Source organism: Amphiura filiformis, chromosome 17 (genome assembly GCF_039555335.1).
Source record: "Amphiura filiformis chromosome 17, Afil_fr2py, whole genome shotgun sequence".
In the NCBI taxonomy this organism is placed as follows: Eukaryota; Metazoa; Echinodermata; class Ophiuroidea; order Amphilepidida; family Amphiuridae; genus Amphiura; species Amphiura filiformis.
This window is the reverse complement of record NC_092644.1, coordinates 54440834-54461791: the sequence shown is the minus strand read 5'-3', so window position 1 is coordinate 54461791 and position 20958 is coordinate 54440834. Positions and strand designations below refer to the sequence as shown.

Sequence of the window (20958 nt, the reverse complement as noted above, 5' to 3'; positions counted from 1 at the left end):
TTTTGATTTGCACTTAGAGACGCAGTACAAGAAATGGCCCGAAATCAAGCAAATGTGTGTTTTTGCTTCTTTAAAAAAAGAAGAATACAAGGTGTCCTAAAATTGCAACACCTCAAGTCTCACAGATTCTAGAAGGATATTCTTTGTATTAAGAATGCAATTCGATAAGTCTGATGTGCTTTCATGTCCAACAAAAAAAATACCGTGCAAACGTTGCTATCCGAGCCATTAAAACCCATGATAAATTTTTGATGAAACAGAATTCACAGAACTTTTTGAGACTAAGGGAAAATGGAGCTCAAATTATACCGTTCTTGCAAACCATGCTGTCTTTCAAATATTCAAACTTCTTAAGGGATCGAATAGCAACGTTTGCATAGTATTTTTGTGGGACATAAGAGCACATCAGACATATCGAACTGCATTCTGAGTACGAGGAATGTCCTTCTGATATCACGTAATTTTGATTTTTAAAAAAAAAATTAGCGATATAAAACACATTAAATTTTGTGATGCGATCAAGCAAAATCACTCGGAACTCGGAAATATTGATTATGAGATGTAGCTATTCCTTTTGTTTCCTGTTGTTATGAAAAATCTTTAATTGCTCATATCTTTGTAACTGGTTGTTCAATTTCAATGGGGTTTTCTGCAAAATACAGCTTTGTAAATGCTTTTGACTATCATATAAGAAAATAAATTTAATATTTCCGAGTTCCGACTGATTTTGCTTGATCGCATCACATTTTATGGCAAATTATTAAAAATCGATATCTTTTTTCATTTTTCATATTTAACAGTCCTCAAAATATATAAATCTACTGATACGTACGACGATCATTTGAAAATTTTGACCCTTCGTATTGAAGATACACATTTTTTCCCAAAAGACCTAAATTTTTTTAGGTCGGGGGGGGGGGGTGGAAATGTATATTTTAATACGAAAAGTCCAAATTTTCAAATGATCGTCGGCTTTTCCTCCCAGCTACACAGGCCTACACTTTAAGTAAATATTGTTAGATTTATAAATGATACTTCGAGGACTGTTAAATATCAAAAATATAAATTTTGTAATAGGCCTAATTTGCCATAAAATAAATTTGTATTTTATCGCGAATTAAAAAAAAAATCAAAATTATTTGATATCAGAAGGACATTCTTCGTATTCAGAATGCAATTCGATATGTCTGATGTGCTTTGATGTCCAACAAAAAATACTGTGCAAACGTTGCTATCCGAGACCTTAAAACCCATGATAAATTTTTGATGAAACAGATAATACACTTTTAGTATGTCTACAACGTCTTGGTTGGTTTTAGCTTTTACCGAACAATTTGAGACCATTTTCGTTGAAATCGGAGCAGTCGGAGCGCTTTTAGTTTCTGACCCCTGCGTCCCCCCCCCCACGCAAAAAACCCCTGATCACCCTGGCTTTGACATATTTGCTTATAACTCAAGAACGATATGTCGCAGATGGGTCAAACTATCCTTTTCTGAATCATTGAGATGATAGGAAAATTGGACCCCTAGCTGTGTTAACCTTTGATTGACCCCTACGCGATTGGGTCACATTTAAAATTTGGGAACATCTTGAATACCCGGCTTGAGTGTGTTTTGGGACCATCTAGGCTATACATGATCTAAGGAACCTAAACAGGTGGCTTGGATTAGTTAGTCCTGGGGATGCAAAGGCAGTGGTTGTAGCTCCACGTCTAAATGCTGACGGTAATTGCTATAATTGTTATTCAACTGTTGAGAAAAAAGGGAACAGACTCAACAGAGCAACAAAATGAGTGATTTGAATTGATTAAATTGTAGGACTACTCATATTGAGTAAAATTAATATTTAATCAATATTGAGTTCCTTTTGACTCATTCATTTTGTTTGTTTGTTTAAACGGGCGCTCCGTGTGGAGACACGCTTGGGTCCTGATGGGACCAGGCTTAAACAAAATACTCAAGGCAGGCTAACTGTTGCTCTGTTCCCTTTTTACTCAAGCATCGAGTATTTTCATTGGTCAATAAGGTCAAGTGTTCCTTGACGTCACAATTATTATTGTTGTAGAGAAACAATGTAAGGGACCGCTCAATATTTACGCGGGGGGGGAGATGAAGTTTTAATCAAAAAAACAACAACAAATTTCGCTTCCCCCAGCATCCGCTCAAATTTTTCGGATTCCCCCCTTGTTTTAGAAAATCCAGATTCCCCCTCAAGACCATGAAGACACCACCGTCCCGCTTCTTGAATAGTCCTTATTCCAGAAAAATACAGGATTTTTTTTTGTTACAAAATATTAGGGCCTATCCTGTTTTCCTAAATAAAAATGAAACATATCTAAATCCCAATCCTTTAGCTAACTGGCAATAAAATTCAAATTTCAATACTTGGTCACCTTTTTGGAAATAAGGGCCAAAAACATGCATTTAAAGGGTGTTTTTCACATGCTGTGACAATCACAAAGACTTGTACAAAGATTAATTTCAAGTTAGGAATTCTAAATTTTGGAAAACACATTTTCTTATATTTTTTTCACAACCAATTATCAAAAATATCATAAAATGTTAAAATTATGAGCTAACTCTTATAGCCTATACTCAAGAAGTGACTGCAAATGCAAGAAAACATGCAAAATTGTATGATTTGCGCCATTTTCCCTTAAATTGCAAAAATATCAAAATTTGACTTTTATTCCCAGTTAGAACTAACTTAAGGATTATGATTTAGCTGTGTCTCATTTGGCAAGACAGGATGATAATTTTTAATTCAAAAAAATTAGTGCTGTATTTTTCTGGAATATAGGAGTATCCTAAACCACCCATGTAAGAAATATATCTATAAAAACATTTCCATGCAGGCGGACTAATCATCATTTCAGTACAATTTTGAGCATATGTAAATAATTCTTTTTGGGTCTTTTGCGCCCCAGTAATTCCTTTGTACCAGAGAAGATGAGCTTCTCTGATCATACATAGACCGAGGCCGTGGTCATTCAAGTATCAATAATTAAAAAAAACCAAAAAACAGACACGATCTAGGCATATGCTTCCTCATACTGGTCAGACTGTTAAGTAGGCATACGTGTATTTTACATGCAGTGTAACAAAATGCCATGGCGTTGCGCCACATCAACAAACGAGCTTTTAGTTGCATTCTCCTGGTAGCCGGCGCACACCGTCAACATCCCTATATCTTCGTGTTAAAAATTGCCGTGATAGTACGATGAATCCTCACGTTTTTCAACAACTACGCCTGGTGATTTTATTCGAGATAGGCCGTGCAACTCAGGCTAAGCATACAATTTGAGATTTTGAGCGCCTGCCACACTGTTTCTATTCTATGTTTTACGATTTTCGCATGATCAATATATGGCTGGCCGTAACCGCCACAACGTGGAGCTGCTATACGCGTAGCTTACTTTTCACTTCGCGGAGCTAAATTGACCAATCATGTTAGATCTTTTCATTACGCGGAGCCAGTGGATGCATTCTCGTTCCAGAGAGAAAAACTCTTGCCAAAATTAATGTTTACTATGGGGATATTAAATGAATCGATTGTAAATAAACCACGACCAGTTGTACAGGATCAATACCATTGTTTGATTAGTGTATAGTCAATGTTACCTTGCATGCATGCATGTGTCATGTGTGTGGCGTGTTTGTTTGTTTGTTTGTTTGTCTACTGTGTCAGGCCAGGATCACTGACACCCACGGTACTGATACTCTCATACTATCACGGTGATCATATTGTTGAATGTTGTTGACTTAAAATAATCATGATGCAGTCATGTCAAAAGTAGAACTCACCACGACCTTTGAAGGACTTAAACCCTATTAAAAGCTATTAAACCAAGATAACACTCAATGAAAACGGCTCAACTATGTTACATCAGATCTTCTCTGGTTAAATACACACTGCACTTGTGTCTGTTTTACCTGTGCAATGAGCAATGAGCTGGTATTATAGTTTCAGTTGGGTGAACGATTATAAAGCGAACGCAAGGTAACAATACTGTGGGCTTTTGTTTACGAAATGAGACAATAGTCTGCTTATTGTTAACCAGCGTTCTTGAAAATGAGAAGCTTAATGACTTAACACGGTTTAGAAATAATTTCTTCATATTTTTTGGTACAAAAGTACCAATATTTCCAAACACCTAAATTAGCTAAAAATTTAGGACATGTTACAAAACTATATTTTCTAGAATTTCAGAGAATAGGCCTACTTTAAATATTGGCCGGTTATTTTTTACACAGTAGTGACGTCAACTAGGCAATGGCCTATACTTCTAACATACACTATTTGTAGAGGTCACGCGTCAATGGTGAGCGCACTGAGTATTGTGTATAGGAAAACGGACAGTAACTACAGTATGTGTGGCCTACTACTAGTATATAAAGTAAATCCGAACTGGTTTGCAGTTTGCTGAAGGTCGAATTCCGCAGGGACACCGCGCAAGTTATACAAATTAGCTCCCGGCGATACACTGCAGATCACAGAACTGCGTGCATAGTTTACCACCACTCTGCCTAGCTATATAGTTATGTACAATACTGTATGAGTTTCTTATGAGTGCATGTCCATCTTAATAATAAGTCAGTTCGTACTTTTCATAAACTACTTTTTGAATCATAACTTTCGTGACTGAGGATATCTTGCAACTACGTGACGCTCGTCTGGCAAATTCTTAATGAATAAATTCGCTTCACGTAATGAGTAAGTCGTACTTAATTAGTCAGTTTTACCTCCGAGTAATGAAAAACTCTAACATGATCATGATTGGTCAATTTGGCTCCACGGAGCAAAAAGTCAGCTACGCGTAGCAGCTCCACGTTGTGGCGGTTGCGGCCTACCATATCAGTATCCCATTATGATATTTCTATTGCAAGAAAATTTTATTTGTTGTCAGGTTTTATCTTAAATACACTAACTGGAAATTAAATACACTAATTAGTGAGGACCTGTATTTTGCTGTGGATATGTTTAACTGCAATTTGCGGGTAAAAATTTTGAAATCCTGAGTAAAGATTTTGATCATATTCAACTCTTTGAGAAAAAATTTATATAAAAGAATGCATGTAAAATCCAGCTGCAATACAATGTACATTATTGACACACTAACACTCTCTTTATCTACGGCAATAATAGAATATCGATTTCAATCGAATTGAATACGATGCTCAGTTTTGAGTTTGTAGTTGACTACTAAGCGACCTAAGCGATCGATTGCTAGCCAATCAGATAGAACTCCTTTTCTTGCGTTCGGTGAAATAAGAGTCGTCCGTCGCTCACCAACGGAGTATTAAATTTATATTTATCGAATAGGAAGTCGACACTGTGCGGCGTTGCCATAGTTTTTTTACACAGACATCTGATGATTGATCAAGCTGCAAAGAAAGGTAAGCAGGGTACTGCCAATTCTTTATAATTTTGACACCTGACTTTCCAAGATGACAACTCTAAAGAATGTCTCTATAAGCAGAGAAGAACCTGATTATCAGGCACCGTCTTGTCTTATGTAGGACCCCATTGGAAATAAGTTTACACATTTTGAACATTACATTTGCCGCTAGACTTTATGGGCTATCCTGACATTTCGGCTTTTTGGTGTCTTTGCTTGTATCCATGTATTTCATGTATGCTAAATTTGTGATGATTTGTGTGATTGATTATATTTATTGTTCTTGTCGACAGGGTTCGCAGGTTTTTGCCGCAGGTGGAAAAAACCGCGGTTTTAACCACGGTTTTAACCGCTTGGCAAAAACAGTTTTTGCCGGCAAAATGGCAAAAACTAAAAAAGCGATTTAAAGTTCAGATTTTTGATCTCAAAATGAATTATTAAATTAAAAAATTATTTTCCAGAGTGTAACAAGGCCAGATTTTGTAATTAAAAATAACATATTAAGAAATTAAAGGCATGCATTTTCATTGCTCACTTAGTGCATTTAACTGAAATCTGGCATATCAAATTCAAAAGTTTTTCATTTTAAGGGGGTACTACACCCCTCGATAAATTTGAGTCTATATTTGCATTTTTCTCAAAAACTAATAACACAGTGGTAAAAAAAAGTTATGTATATTATAGGGGCAAGGAATCCAATTACTACACTGGAATTTCAGTGACCCAAAACAAGCGGTTCGTTATTTATGATAAGAAATAAGGTACCGCTCGGATGTACCTCGTTTTCTATCATATGTACTGAACCGCTTGTCTTGAGTCACTGAAATTTCAGTGTAGTATTTGGATTCCTTGCCCCAATAATATAGGCCTACATAACTTTTGTTACCAGTGTGATATTTATTTTTTGAGAAAAATGCAAAAATAATCACAAATGTACCACAGGGGTGTAGTACCCCCTTAAGGACTTGATGAGACAAAAAATATGTTGAATGATTCATTAAAAGTTGTATGTTTACGGTTTATGAGCTTTCTGTGTACTTGTTAACATTTGAGTGACTATATATAAGTTTTTGCCATTTTTGCCGGTTTAAACCAGGCAAAAACTGGCAAAACTTGAACAGGTTTTTGCCAGTTATTACCACTTTGTCGGCAAAAACAGGTTTTTGCCGGCAAAAACCGAACCCTGCTTGTCGATTTTGCCGAATAAATATGAATGAATGAATAATACGGTAAAGATTCGCATAATGACGCTTGGCTTCCTTGACATAACTGAACTTTAGGCACAAACCAAAAGTGTCACCCCGTAAAATCTCACCAGCAAATAAGGGCACCGATGTGTAATTCTTGTTGGGATTTTCAGAGCAGGAAACTCTCTCTCTCTCTTTGTAGGCCTACGTGGAAAGGAGATTCCCCCGGGGTACTCAAGTTTGATTTTGGTAGGGGTGTGCCGCTGAGAATTTGAAAGTGGACCCATAAATATATCAAATTTGGACCCATTGATATACCAAAATTCAAAATTTTTTACATATTTTCCCAATTTGTTTGGACAATTTCGAAATTTTGGCTATATTGAGGCAAAATTGTTCTATTTTTCGAGAAAATTGAAAACATTTCTGAAAAAAGGACCCAGTCATATACCAAATTTGGCTTAGAAAAAGGATCATTGATATACTAAAAGGCCGAAAAGGCTACCCATATTTGCGGCACGTTTCCGTATGGTCATTTGTACTAAGTACCCCCCCCCCCCCGGGAAAGGAGCCCATTTGCGAAGGCGAAGGCCTATAACATTTCCCCATATACTCCATTATCATGATTATACAGGCCTTGCCGTTTGAGGCGAGCGATCGCTCTTGCTCGCCACCGCTCGTCCAAACTCGATTTCTAGCGAGCGATTTTCCACTCGCCATAGACACTAAATATCACTCGCTGCGAATCTTCCAAAATCAGCAATTGAATCAGCCAATTCAGCATTATAATCGATTCTGTGCCCTCTCCAAGCGGAGAAAGTCACAAATTTTAGCTCGCTTCGCGCGTATTTCAACTTAAATACCGTTTTAAGACCAAAGCTGTACATGATTATACCATCCCTGATTATAACTAAATAAATGGTATTTGTGAAAATTCGACCACTCGCCTAGCATCATGCTAGCGAGTGATTAACCACTCGCCTTTAAAATCTAGACGGCAAGGCCTGATTATATGATTAAGAATCTATAGAAAAAACTTAGAACCTTTTTTGTCCCGTATACAGCGCCCTAAGCCATGATAAGGTTTTACAAAGAACCTTAAAAGTTCTATAAAGAACCTTAAAAATTTGAAAAGACCTAGGGAATCTTTAAGGTTCTTTATAAAACTTTCCTCAAGGTTCTTTTAATATAGAACTTAATATCATGCTTAGGGTGCTGTATATACGGGACAAAATGGGGTTCTAAGTTGCACCTTTTTTCCAAGAATGCCTCGCAACGACAGACCTAATATATTTTATGATTTCATTTTACCAGAACCATACATTCGTCAAAACGATCTTGTAAAAATGATGAACAGAGATGAGACGCGGACAGCCTTTGGGACGATGCATACGATAAGCATGGTTAGTATACACTCCTCTTTTCGCCAAACGTCAGGTGTTTCTAGAATGCTGTTAAAATTTTTAATGCTAATTTATTGCATATTCTAGGGAAGCGTGGTTACCTTTTTGAAATAGCCGAGTGGGAAGGTTTTCAATGAAATATTTTTGTGTGTCAAAACTGAAGCATCCTACGTATAAATGAATATATGAATATTAACTGCACATCATATATAACAATTGTGGCACATTTGATGTCGTTTAAGAGGCAAAGAATGTTATTTCCGCATCTTAATTGTGTGAATTTACTTTCAGACAGCTGATGGACCCGGAACTGCAACAACGCAAATAACAGATATGGAAAAGCAACAAATGATGCGAATACAACACAAAAATACAACATGTCTGGCAACATATCAAACTAAACCGCCATCACCTCTAACCAAAGAGACTCTTTATGATTATGCGCAAGCTACGAATTCGCGTCCTAAATTTGACACAACCTATTTTAACGAGGACTTCAAATTCTTCGTCAGTACATCCTGGAAAGGAGGGACCTCAAATTGGAGAAAGGCAATGCGGACGTTGTACCACAAGACTACGAACAATAACACACACATCAATGATGACACGAATTTTATCTTCGGCAATTTAAATTCGGATGATTTTAACTCAAGAATTGAATACTTTTTCAAAGTCATTTTTGTGCGTAATCCACTAGTTCGACTTTTATCCGCATATCGAGATAAAATTGTTGAACATAAATGGCAAGTTAGCACATATCGAAATGTGGCTTCGACATGTGTAAAATTGTACCGTAAAGGTGCAACTGTAGAAGAAATTGAATCGGGCAATGCAACATTCCTGGAATTTGCCCAATACGGTCGTTAGCGATACATATCAGATCAAAAGGGACCTTCATTGGTATCCTATAGTTAATAGACTATGATACCCAATACTTATTCAAAGTGTTAAAAATTGACGACTTGATATCAATCGAGTCAGCATACGCTCATGGCAAAAGTAGCCAGATAGACTTACTTAGGAAATACTATGGGACACTTACAAATGAAGTGTTCGATAAAGTTGTGAAAATGTATGAAGCTGATTTAAAGGTATTTGGGTATCGAATACCAACGCACAAAACTGATTTTACCACAGAGGAGGCTTTAATTGGAGTCTAGAAAGATGGAAGTTTTGTAAATAATATTTATATAAGCATGATGAATTTTTACAGAATTTTACGGCTACAAAGTTGTTAGAGCTGTTCAGTAAAATGTTCTTTGTGGATGTGGTTTCGACAAGGTGTACAATTGTACCGTAAAGGTACAACTGTAGAAGAAATAGAATCGGGCAATGCAACATTCCTAGAATTTTCCCAATACGTTAGCGATACATATCAGATCAAAAGGGACCCTCATTGGTATCCCATAGTTAATAGACTGTAGCCCTGTCTAATACCATACGATTTCATAGGGAAAATGGAAACTATGGATACTGATACCCAATACTTATTCAAAATGTTAAAAATTGACGACTTGATATCAATTGAGTCAGCATACGCTCATGGCAAAAGTAGCCAGATAGACTTACTTAGGAAATACTATGGCACACTTACAGACCAAGTGTTTGATCAAGTTGTGAAAATGTATGAAGCTGATTTTAAAGTATTCGGGTATCGAATACCAAAACACAAAACTGATTTTACCACAGAAGAATCTCTAATTGGAGTCTAGAAAGATGGAAGTTTTAACAATACTATTGAATTACTCTGTAAAATAATATAGGCATGATGTATTTTTACAGAATTTTCCGGCTACAAAGTTGTCAGAGCTGTTCAGTAAAATGTTCTGTGTGGATGTGGCTTCGACAAGTGTAAAATTGTACCGTTAAGGTGCAACTGTAGAAGAAATAGAATCGGGTAATGCAACATTCCTGGAATTTGCCCAATACGTTAGCGATACATATCAGATCAAAAGGGACCCTCATTGGTATCCTATATTTAATAGACTGCAACCCTGTCTAATACCATACGATTTCATAGGGAAAATGGAAACTATGGATACTGATACCCAATACTTATTCAGAGTGTTAAAAATTGACGACTTGATATCAATGGAGTCTGCATACGCTCATGGCAAAAGTAGCCAGATAGACTTACTTAGGAAATACTATGGCACACTTACAGACCAAGTGTTCGATCAAGTTGTGAAAATGTATGAAGCTGATTTTAAAGTATTCGGGTATCGAATACCAAAACACAAAACTGATTTTACCACAGAGGAGGCTCTAATTGGAGTCTAGAAAGATAGAAGTTTTAACAATATTAGCTAATATCATTGAATTACTCTGTAAATAATATAGGCATTTTTTTACAGACGTTTACGGCTACAAAGTTGTCAGAGCTGTGTAGTAAAATGTTCTGTGTGGATGTGGCTTCGACAAGTGTAAAATTGTACCGTAAAGGTTCAACTGTAGAAGAGATAGAATCGGGTAATGCAACATTCCTGGAATTTGCCCAATATGTTAGTGGTACATTAGATCCAAAGATACCTTCATTGCGATCCAGAAGTTGATAGACTGCAACCTTGTCTAATACCTACGGAAGTAACTAAGGGCCATGTGGTTCGCTTTGTAACGCAAGAAGTCAGGATCTTGTGATCACAAATCCCGACTTCTTGTGTTCCTGACTTAGCCAGTTTGAAATAAAGAGGTAGTAAAGACATAAAAATAAAGAAATAGTAAAGACAACTCAGGATCTCAAGAACCCAATGAAATCTGTTCAATTTTCACAGCGTCAGTATTTTAATTGTAAGCCCACCCACTTTAGTTACGGTATCTCGAGATCCTATTTTCATGAAAGTCAGGAACTCGTGAACTCAAGTCGCGCTTGAGTTCCTGACTTCCTGACTTCAATTCAGGAACACAGGATCACGAGATCACGACTTCCTGACTTTATGTCAGGATTCGTGATCACGAGATCCTCACTTCATGGCTTTAAGCCAGGAAGTCAAGGACAAGGCCCCTCAACATGTTCAACCTACACTTTCATAGATTCTGCATGTCGAGATTGTTTCTACGCCTGATGAAGGCAATTTATTAAATCGTTTTTTCTTTAATTATTTTAAACATGGTAACACAATTTTCATGATTTTCCGACATACTAGGGGCCTCTTGCTACTAATAATGTAAATACCACAAAGATGGAAATGTTAAATTTGAAGAGTATCATTTTGGCGTATAATTTTATCAAACTGCCTTATGGCGAATCTTACAGAGGCCCATCAAGATCTGGTACAATAGGACAAACCACCCCGCCGCTTTAATGTTACATAAAGTGAAAGTATGGTAAGTGTTACAATTACAGCCATGAAGGCTCTGTTTTCCATCTGAACCTCAAGCAGAACCCCTTTATTTTATTTTCGCATTTGCCCGGGGCCTTCGTCTACCCTGTCTACCCACTTGCTACGCCCCTGAATAAATAACCCCATGCAATTAAAGCCATATTTTAACATTTGCCCCTGAATAAGTAACCCCCTGCAATTAAAGCCATATTTTAACATTTGCCCCTGAATAAGTAACCCCCTGCAATTAAAGCCATATTTTAACATTTGCTGAGGAGGACGCCCTCAATATTTTTCAAATTACTGTTTTTTTCACACGATTGTAATGTATTTTATTAAACTAACATATACCCCAAAAAATCGAGACTGTAGGTGCTGTAGTTTTGTCAAAATCCGAGATTTTGAATAAAACGATGGAACCGTAGTTTTATTATTACGATGGAAACATTAGTCGAACGCGTACACGATATTCATAACACAGAGTCACTGACATACATATTGTGTGGGATATACACATAAAAGGATCGTGCCATAGCACAACCGAAGGAGTGACATGCATTGGCAACATCGGCGCTGGTAGTAAATTCCAATTTTCTTTGCTTTACCTCAGGTGTTCGGCTCTAAATTAAAAGGGAATATATAAGTGACGGTAAATATTAACATTTTATGGAAAAGAAATACTAATGTATTTTTTATGGAAATGTAATAATATAGCTTTAAGAGTAATATCGCCATTATTACCCCCAACCCGCCACCACTTTCAGTAATGTGTGAAGATACCGTAGATAATTTTTGACGAGACGACAAAGAGTGAAAAACATTACGTTACTTCCGCCTTACACGTAGTTCACACTGGGTTCTTGGGTTTCTGGTCTGTCACTGTGGTGAACACATAAACAAGATTGCCACACAACCAGAGGCAATACTACACGACACAGATGGGTTAATGAGTTACATGAGATAATCTTGTGCAGTCATGTTGTTCGTAGCGTTCTAATGTTGACAGTTTCGCAACGGGGTATGTAGCAACTACAGGTTATCTTTGAGTAGATGAGGTATTATTTTTTTTGGGCAAAAGACACCTGGTTAAATGATACATGTTCTTAAAGACACTGTAACTTAATGATATGACTGTGTGCTATTCTACCTCGCATTTCTTATACCTTATGAAATAATTACCAAGGATATATCCTAAATCATCCCACAATTCACAAAAATCCTTCCTAAAATCAAATAAAATATCATTACTAGGTGTCGTAATATCTAAACTTTGCCATCCGGTATCTTTCTCATATTGAGACCATGTAGTGAAGATGTTCCGATCTGCTGTTTGGTCCTTCTTGTCACCGTCTGCCTTGTAATCTTCCTTGCCATTGTTGAAACTAACCCATGTGTTATTACTAGGATCACCAGTATGTGCAAAATTCAACCAATAGTACAACATGCTATCCGACGATCTTTCCATCTCTGGCGATGGTGAAATATTATTAATAGAAAAAGTTCCATACGCTGGAATGACATCTGCTGCATGGCATGAATAATTAACGCACTTGACTGTTGTATTGAAATCCTCTGGTGTAGGGAAACTATAGATATAATGAAACACAGGTCGGTTTTGTCTGGCAATGCGTGCAACGAATCTATTCGGACATCCCACGAGAAAGTCAGTAAGAACTATAGCTAACTGATCTCCATTGTCGGTAAGTGGTTTGGGTGGATATTTAGCGACAATTTGAACAGCATTCAATCGGAATATAAGCAGCAACGTTTTCAAATAGTATTCCATTGAAATGGTTACATTTTCTTGAAGTAGCACTCGAGATTCGTCTCTATTTGAGCCGATTATCAATGGTTTTTGCAATAACTTTCCCTTTTGTACTTGTGACAGAGGATTATCTTCAATTTCGTCTCCGTCAATCACAGGACTCCATACCTCACCAGTAACCAGCATCGTCGCTAGATCTATGTCCTGCGTTATTTCTTGTTCGGTTTTCCTTTGAGCTTCAAGAATCTCTTCTGCAGATCGAGTTCTCATGCAGAGCCCATCTTTCACGGAGCAGTTCACATACTTTGCAAATACATCCCCTGCTGATGCGGATGATTGTGATTTGGTAGGATAAAGTATTGAAAACAGGTTGTCTTGGAGAATGGCCTGTGTAAAGAGGGTGCCACTGTTCTTGGTAGTAAGGTGAATTGCAACACTTTGAGCACCAGCGGATGGCCCCATAATTGTGACCTAATGAAGAGAACGAAACGGGAAACTTTAAGTGCAAATCCTGTGAGAATGACTACAACGAAAGTAGGGTTTTACGATCAGGGTTAGGTTAAGGATCTGATTAGCTCTGATTGACTCTAATTTTAGAGTAAAAACAATTTTAGCATCAGTGCGATATGGTGAGATATAATAGTTTGCAAATAGTCTACAAGATTGTCTGGGTTCTTTATTTTCGAGAATATCTAATTTTTAAAGTCAATTACCGTATGTCATGTCAGTTTTTAAATACAAAAACATTCCTTTTTTTACACGATTAAATTGTACTTTATTAAACCAATATACCCTGCAAAAATCAAGACTCTAGGTGCTGTAGTATTGTCAAAATCCGAGATTTTGAATATTAACGCCGGATTCGGCGCTTTATTATTACGATGGAATTATTAGTCGAACGCATACACGATGTTCATAACACACAGTACGTACACAGCGTGCGGGACGGTGATAATACACAACAAAGGGTCGTACCACAACACGACCGAAGGAGTGGTACGTATTGGCGACATGTGCGCTGGTAGTAAATTCAATTTTCTTTGCTTTGCCGTAGTTGTTAAGATCAAAAATAAAAGGGGATATCTGACAGTAAAAGCTAACATTTTATGGCAAAGAAATGCTAATTTATTTTGTTTGAAAATGTTATAATATGGCTTTAACTACAACAATTTGTTTACCAGTGGCAATATTAATTGATGGAATCTTCCATGTCAGATAAGAATTATGAGGCTAACCTTTTCTGGGTCACCACCAAAGTATTGCACATTTTCTTGCACAAACTTCATTGCCAATCTTTGGTCCAGTATTCCGTAATTCCCGTGTATATCAGGAGATTCTGTGACCAAGAACCCCAAGGCGCCTGTAATAGGGAGAGGAAAAGATACAAAATATTAATTATAAAATATAGATGCAAGCTTATCTTGTAGCTTCCAGTGTTGTTTGAGAATTATGTCAGAAGACGGTGGACTATAATTTTTATAATATTCAACAATCGGCTTGATTGAGGGAGTATGTTGTTTTTTACGTTGCTCAGAGGTATATAGATGTTATACCCATGGACACGACATACCAAGACCAGCAAGCGCAACCAAATCCTCATGCCATTGACCACTATACAGAAAAGGGTAGGAATTCTTTAGATAAATATCAAATTTAAGTATTACTTTATAGCAAAATTCAGAGGAGGCTTAAAGGCATTCCTACAATGCACTATGATTGGGAAATTTGATCAATATAACCTAATTTTAAAGGCAAAGTCTCCATTGCCACACACACAAAATGGTAATTTTAAAACTGCAGCCAACGAGCTAATAGTTGAGACTTATGACTGATATTTGATTTTCTTACAGGAAACATTCATATTGTACCACTGCATTAATTTTATTCCTAAGTCTCAATGTTTTGAATGTTAAATAATAGGATGAAAACACCAGATATTTGCACACAATCCTAATGCAAGGTATGGTAAACTTGCCACATGTGTACAAAAGCCAGACATACCAAGGTCAGAAACCCCATTGGGTTGTGGGAATGTCTTTAAACATCCTCTGAGCAAAATTATCACAAGTGGGTGATACCGAATTTGTAATGTGTTATCAAAAACAACATTTAAAAATTTTTTATCGACGCAAACGTTTACAATATAATCACAAAGTTGAATAAAATAGACAATTTTGCTGCACAGTAGTCTCGTGTTGTTTACCGCCTTTGCATTTAAGTGGAAGATCACGCGCTATGTGCAAGGTCGTTTCGAGACTTACTGTCTACAAGCTGTTATGGCAGCGCGGAAGTGGTCAGTACGTATTTTATAAATATAGTCGAAGCTTTTGTTAAAAATACTGATATGTATTTTTAAAATGCTCTTGAGTTATTCTTGTTGCTCAATTGTAATGCAACTTTCGAGAACGCTTTCATGTACGGATAAATGGTTTCCGGGAAGCGTAAATACGTATTAACCACAATGGGCCACATAATACTAACCCTAACCCCTAACCACGACCCTAAACCCTAACCCTAACAGGTTTGCAGGTTGCGGCTCATTATGGTTGCAAGAAGAAATTATGCTTCCGGAGAAGGGTTCCACTTATTTGCCATTGGGCGCACTCAGCTGCCTTAAAAGCTGTTAAGTTTTTGATAGACGTATAGCTCTGACTCCTTCACAATATTATTATAAGGGATGATGATCATAAAAACCTTCGATTCTTATTATACATACCGAGTCGGTAGTTGGGAGTTACTACTACAGCTCCTTTTGCTGCCAGAAATCGTCCATCGTTTCTAGTATTCATACAACTATGCATCTTAAATGATCCGCCATGGATGATAAAGATAACAGGTAGTTTAGAGTTCGGTGTTATATCTTCATTAGGTGTGTAGATGTTTAAATACAAACAGTCTTCTGAGTATTTATTGGTGTACTGCGATGAAAACAAAACAAATCATGATCATAGTGTAGACAATTAACATTCAGTGTTTCAGTGTACGCATCACATACGCAACGACTCTTTTAGTTTTAACCAGAGTTTTTTTACCAGACAGATCGAACAGTTCTATTATGGAAATGCCTACGATGTTCCTGTGCAAGAGATTCTTTTTGGCCCCTACACATACGTGGGGCTTATGTTATCTAATATACAAATGGTTGCCTGGCAGTTTGTGTGGCTGTCCGGTTCTATATTTGGCTGTCCAGTCAGAAGCAAATTCATTATTCCACTGTGTAGCTCCAACGCAATAACCGATCAACTTTGGACTTGGTACGGTATGGTAATAGAATAGGGTGGCCTGATGTGCTGTATGAGCTTATTTGCATATTTTGCTTACATTTTCATTAATCCACTCTGCGGCTTAAACGTAATAACCATTTGTATAGCCAATAATGTGCTATTATTCCAGCAAATATAACGAAGGAGATTTTGAGTGCAACAAGATCTCAGATCTCTTCCCAAAAGTGGAATATAATTCTTCTGTCGACTTGCTGAAGTTTACAAAACAACGCATCTTTCAATAACGTGGATCAGTGCAGAAAAAAAGCATGTTTCTTGGAGAAAGTGATTGAGTGGTGAAAGCAGCACCAGTTTGGAAATGGTCATATGTGCGAAGATTTTATACGCAAAGGATATATAAATTCAAGTCAACAGTGGACGTCGCTGAATAGTGATATTTGAATCAGGATTACACTATACACGTCAATCTTCCCGAACATTGAGTGTATTTTTCCCACGGTGTTCATGTCAGCCCAGTACCAGGGCTGGATTTACCCCATTTACCACAGGACCAGGTGCCCTGGGGACCATGTAGGCTTGGGTCGAGGGCTCAACATCCAGAGGGCTCAAATTTGAGAGTATTAAAAAAATCACTTTCAATATTTATAAATTCATTTTCAATATTTATGATTATACTTACCGCTAATATTTCTTCCTGGATGCATGCGTTTGGAGCTTCCGTAGCATTTAGCACTTTTGGTGACCATGACAATGTTTCGCTAGGTCTAGTCCAACGCAAACTTCCCGTTGGTGGTATGGCATACGGGATGCCATAAAATGCCCTGGTGTTGTCTAAGTAAAATCCTCGAACGTAGCCATATTTGGTCGCTACTACCAATGGATCGTTGACATGATGCATCCCGTCCTCTATAAATCTTGTATTACCGATGTAGGCGTGATTGAAAATTAGAAATAAGATTACCCAAGCAACACTCATGATTTTGGTTGATTGATATGTAATCAATCATGTCCATGTAGAAATACTTCGGCTTTATCTCATTTTTGTACCTGCAAAGACCATACTGTACCTGTTAATATGACATGCTTCGGTTATACTGTAAATAGCCTGTAAAGATTTCATATCCACCGTTTGAACTTGGCACGTTAGCATGATACCAGTTAGATTTTCATGCATGGATAATTTACTTAAATTTGTTTAGTTGCGGAGCTGTAACTCTTCACAGTTTAATTTCCCGGTGAATAAAATTGACCCGTAACCAGTTGTAATGCACGGGCTGTATTGGTAGCAAACTTGGTGAAATGCAGGCTATTTATATTTTAACCGAAATAAACTTACGGTATGAGTCTGGTTAAAAGTATATACGGTTTGCTTGGAGTGTTGTGTCCCGATAATTATTATAATAGGGCCCATAATATGGTCCATGTTCTTCGTGAGATTGGCGTGTCTGATATAAATGAAAGTTGCAAACTTATCACTAAATCTATAAAAACATTCGAAACTAAGCTTTAATGAAAATTTGGTCCTTATTTAATACAGGGATGACGTGAAAAAGTTGGTTGTCTGCGCCCGCGCCCAAAGCACTCCGTGGATCGCGCATGTACAATCCGAGAGGGTAGGGTTCTGCCTGGTTGAGGACGACTGTGGTGTGCTACGGTTTTCGGGTACCTTTTCAACGATTTAGGTATATCGATGGATTGGTTTTCCGGAGATCCAATGCGTCCAATTGGCGCACTTGAGCAAAAGTGCCCTTAAAAGCACATAATTTGGTCAAATTTGGGTCCTTTTTGTGTGAAAAATTTGGTATACTGATGGTTGTAAACAAAAAGGTTGGTATATAAAGGCAGCATCCGAAAGTCTGCGTGACACATCCCCGTACAAAAGTTTTCGAAGACACCCCCCCGGACATTCTCTATGGGAGTATTTCCATGTAGGTGCTGGTGAAGTTCCAGTGAATGTGTCCAAATTTGGTAGCTGTTTGTTCCAGGGCTTTGTTCAGAATTAACATTTGAAGTCTGTTGCCAAAAAGTACAACCCCACCCATTTCACGTACCAGTCTTGGTTATATTTCATTTACAGGTTTTGGCTAATATGGACCCAGCAAAGCGATTACAATATTTTACCTTCTAGCCGTTGCTCTAAATTTCCCTGGTCTCTCAGTAAGTTTTCTATGATAAACTAAAAATTAGATGCACTGCAAAAGTGTTGACTAAATATCACCCAACGCGGTTCAAATATCAACTGTCTAAATTAAATGGGCAGCAATTAAAACCATAATGTATGATTTCGGTAAAATTCTAATTTTGTTTTCTTTGCTAAAAATTATTACATAATATTAGTAAAGACTATCAAGGAGGTTTTCTGATCATTTTAAGCTAAAATAATGAGGTCAAAGTACGAAAACCACTTGTTGCCGCTTAACTGTGGATCTCTGAGGAATTGGCGAACCGGGAATCTCCGGTTTTATTATAAAAACTCTAAATTTTACTGTGGTCAAGTTGTAACATTTCACCTACCACATAGCAAGAAATCTTAATGTCAAATAATATCCCATCATGCATGCATTAGGAATTTACACTTATTCTACATAAATGTGAATTAACACCACCTGCCAACTGAATGTCACCTGAATCAATTTGCATTGTGGGATATGGTGCAATAAAATCCCTGTCTAAGTGGTGAATGTCCTTGGTTCAAACTAATAGTAATTTCTGCCTAGCCAAAAAGCAACCCAGTCAGAACTGTTGGTTCACTGCATCCATTTAATACACAATTTAGTGAATCACAAAAAATAAAATGGGTTTCAGCGAAAGTGTCCTTGGCTAAGTTGGCTAGCTCTGAAGTTTGGTTTGGCATTATCATGCGCCATCGCATGGTGAAAATATTACAATATACCAGACTAGGATCAAGAAAATTGCAGATGGGGTTGCACACAACCATGACAACGGTGCCTTTTTTAAAGGCACCGTTGTGTGCTTTAAAAAGCACTCCAGGCTTAGTCTTTCACATGGTATTTTAGAACACCATTGGGCATTACAATCATGCAAAAAGTTCTAGAAAAATTGATGGCGTTGCTGTGGAACAAATCTCATACTCTGGCTTTAAACCATTATTGGTTTTACTAATAGGCTACCCAAAGTTGGCTAGATTTTAAACATTTGTTAAATTTTGCCCAATGAATGTTGATAATTGAACAACGTTAAGAAAAGCTAATTTGCATGTTTTGAATTCTAGATTGAAGAGTTGCACAACTTATTTTGAATCATATCAAGCAAGACTGACAATTTGTCAGATACACGTGCAACGTTCAATCTAATGTTATTTCACTGCAGAAAATTGATTTCAATTCCAATCTAATTCAATTTATGCCCAAGCCAAATAAGTTCTTATTCCAATTAAATTCTAATGTATTGAAAGGAAAACCATCCAAAATCCATTCAATTCCAATTCAATTAATGCACAAATCATTTTTATTTCAATTCAATTCCAATGCATTTGTTTTGAAGATGTTAATAAAGTAATGGTTTATTAATAGATGATAGATAATAGATGTGTTTTTGCACGAGTACTGGTATAAAAGCTGGAGGCTTGAGTTTTGACTTTACAGAATGTCATGGGAGATTGTAAAACTCCACATGTGTGTGTTGGTCTTCGTGCTTCAAAAAAGAAGTACATTTTAACCAGTTTACATAGCCAATAATTGAGCTATTTTAATACATCAACGAAGGAGATTTATGAGTACGCGAATGTGCTCATCCTCATCAAAGGATTAAAGTTCTTCTGTCGAATTGCTGGAGTCTGGTTTAATATAAAACAACACATCTGTCAAATACAGTGGAACAGTGTTAAAGAAGCCTGTTTCCTGGAGAAAGAGTGATTGGTGAAAGAAGCACCATTTTGGATAAAGCAGCGCACGGAGATAAGTGTTTGGCGAAAGTAGCGCACGGAGATAACTATTTGGAAAAAGCAACACGTGAGGATTTTATTCGCAAGGATATTTATAAACGCAAGTGTACAACGGACTTCGCTGATTTTCGCAGGACAAGTGAATAAGGATATATACATCAGCCGTCCAGAACATTGCAAGAACTTTATGATCATCAACAAGATTAGTTAAAAGTGTGATTATATTGTGTATGCGATTATTGTTATATGTACCAATCATATTTAACTTTCGATTAAAGACTTAGATTTTGTTAGCTTAATCAAACAGTGTATTTGTGTTGTGCATTCATGTGAATTGGTTAAAAGATGATTTTGGCCTTGAGTCCGTACGACTCGTAACAATATTTATTTCAAAATCATAAATTAAAATACCACTTTAAATGCCCCATTGTTTAAAATTACCCATCTTAAGAGCATTGACCAGATGGTACATGATTCAACTCAATTCAGTCAATAATTTTGCTACACAAAGACACGAAAGTGGCCCAAGCTGTTTAGGACTACTTTACACAACTGCCAATATGATATCTTCGCTTGTCGACCACCGATTTTATTGAAACAAAGCTTATGTAGTAGCTTAAGAAATTACCTTGGCGACCAAGTAAAGTTCAATACAATTAATAATTCTCTGTTGACAAGGGGCTGTCTTCAGTGAACGGCTCTTTTCAGGGCCACTCACTGCAGTAGCGCGCGATTTATGGCAATTTCCTTTGTTCT

At 37.1% G+C, this 20958-nt stretch overlaps 1 protein-coding gene across 1 annotated transcript; it reads right to left on the bottom strand.

The window, feature by feature from the left end:
* Nucleotides 1–11355: 11355 nt before the first annotated feature.
* Nucleotides 11356–17572, bottom strand: LOC140137993 (cAMP-regulated D2 protein-like). The gene is made up of 4 exons (XM_072159823.1): nt 16978–17572; nt 15791–15992; nt 14310–14434; nt 11356–13545 (listed from the first exon to the last, which is right to left on the bottom strand). Exons 1-4 carry the CDS (start codon nt 17272–17274, stop codon nt 12448–12450), a joined length of 1722 nt encoding a protein of 573 aa, XP_072015924.1. The 5' UTR covers nt 17275–17572; the 3' UTR covers nt 11356–12447.
* Between the last annotated feature and the right edge of the window lie 3386 nt (nt 17573–20958).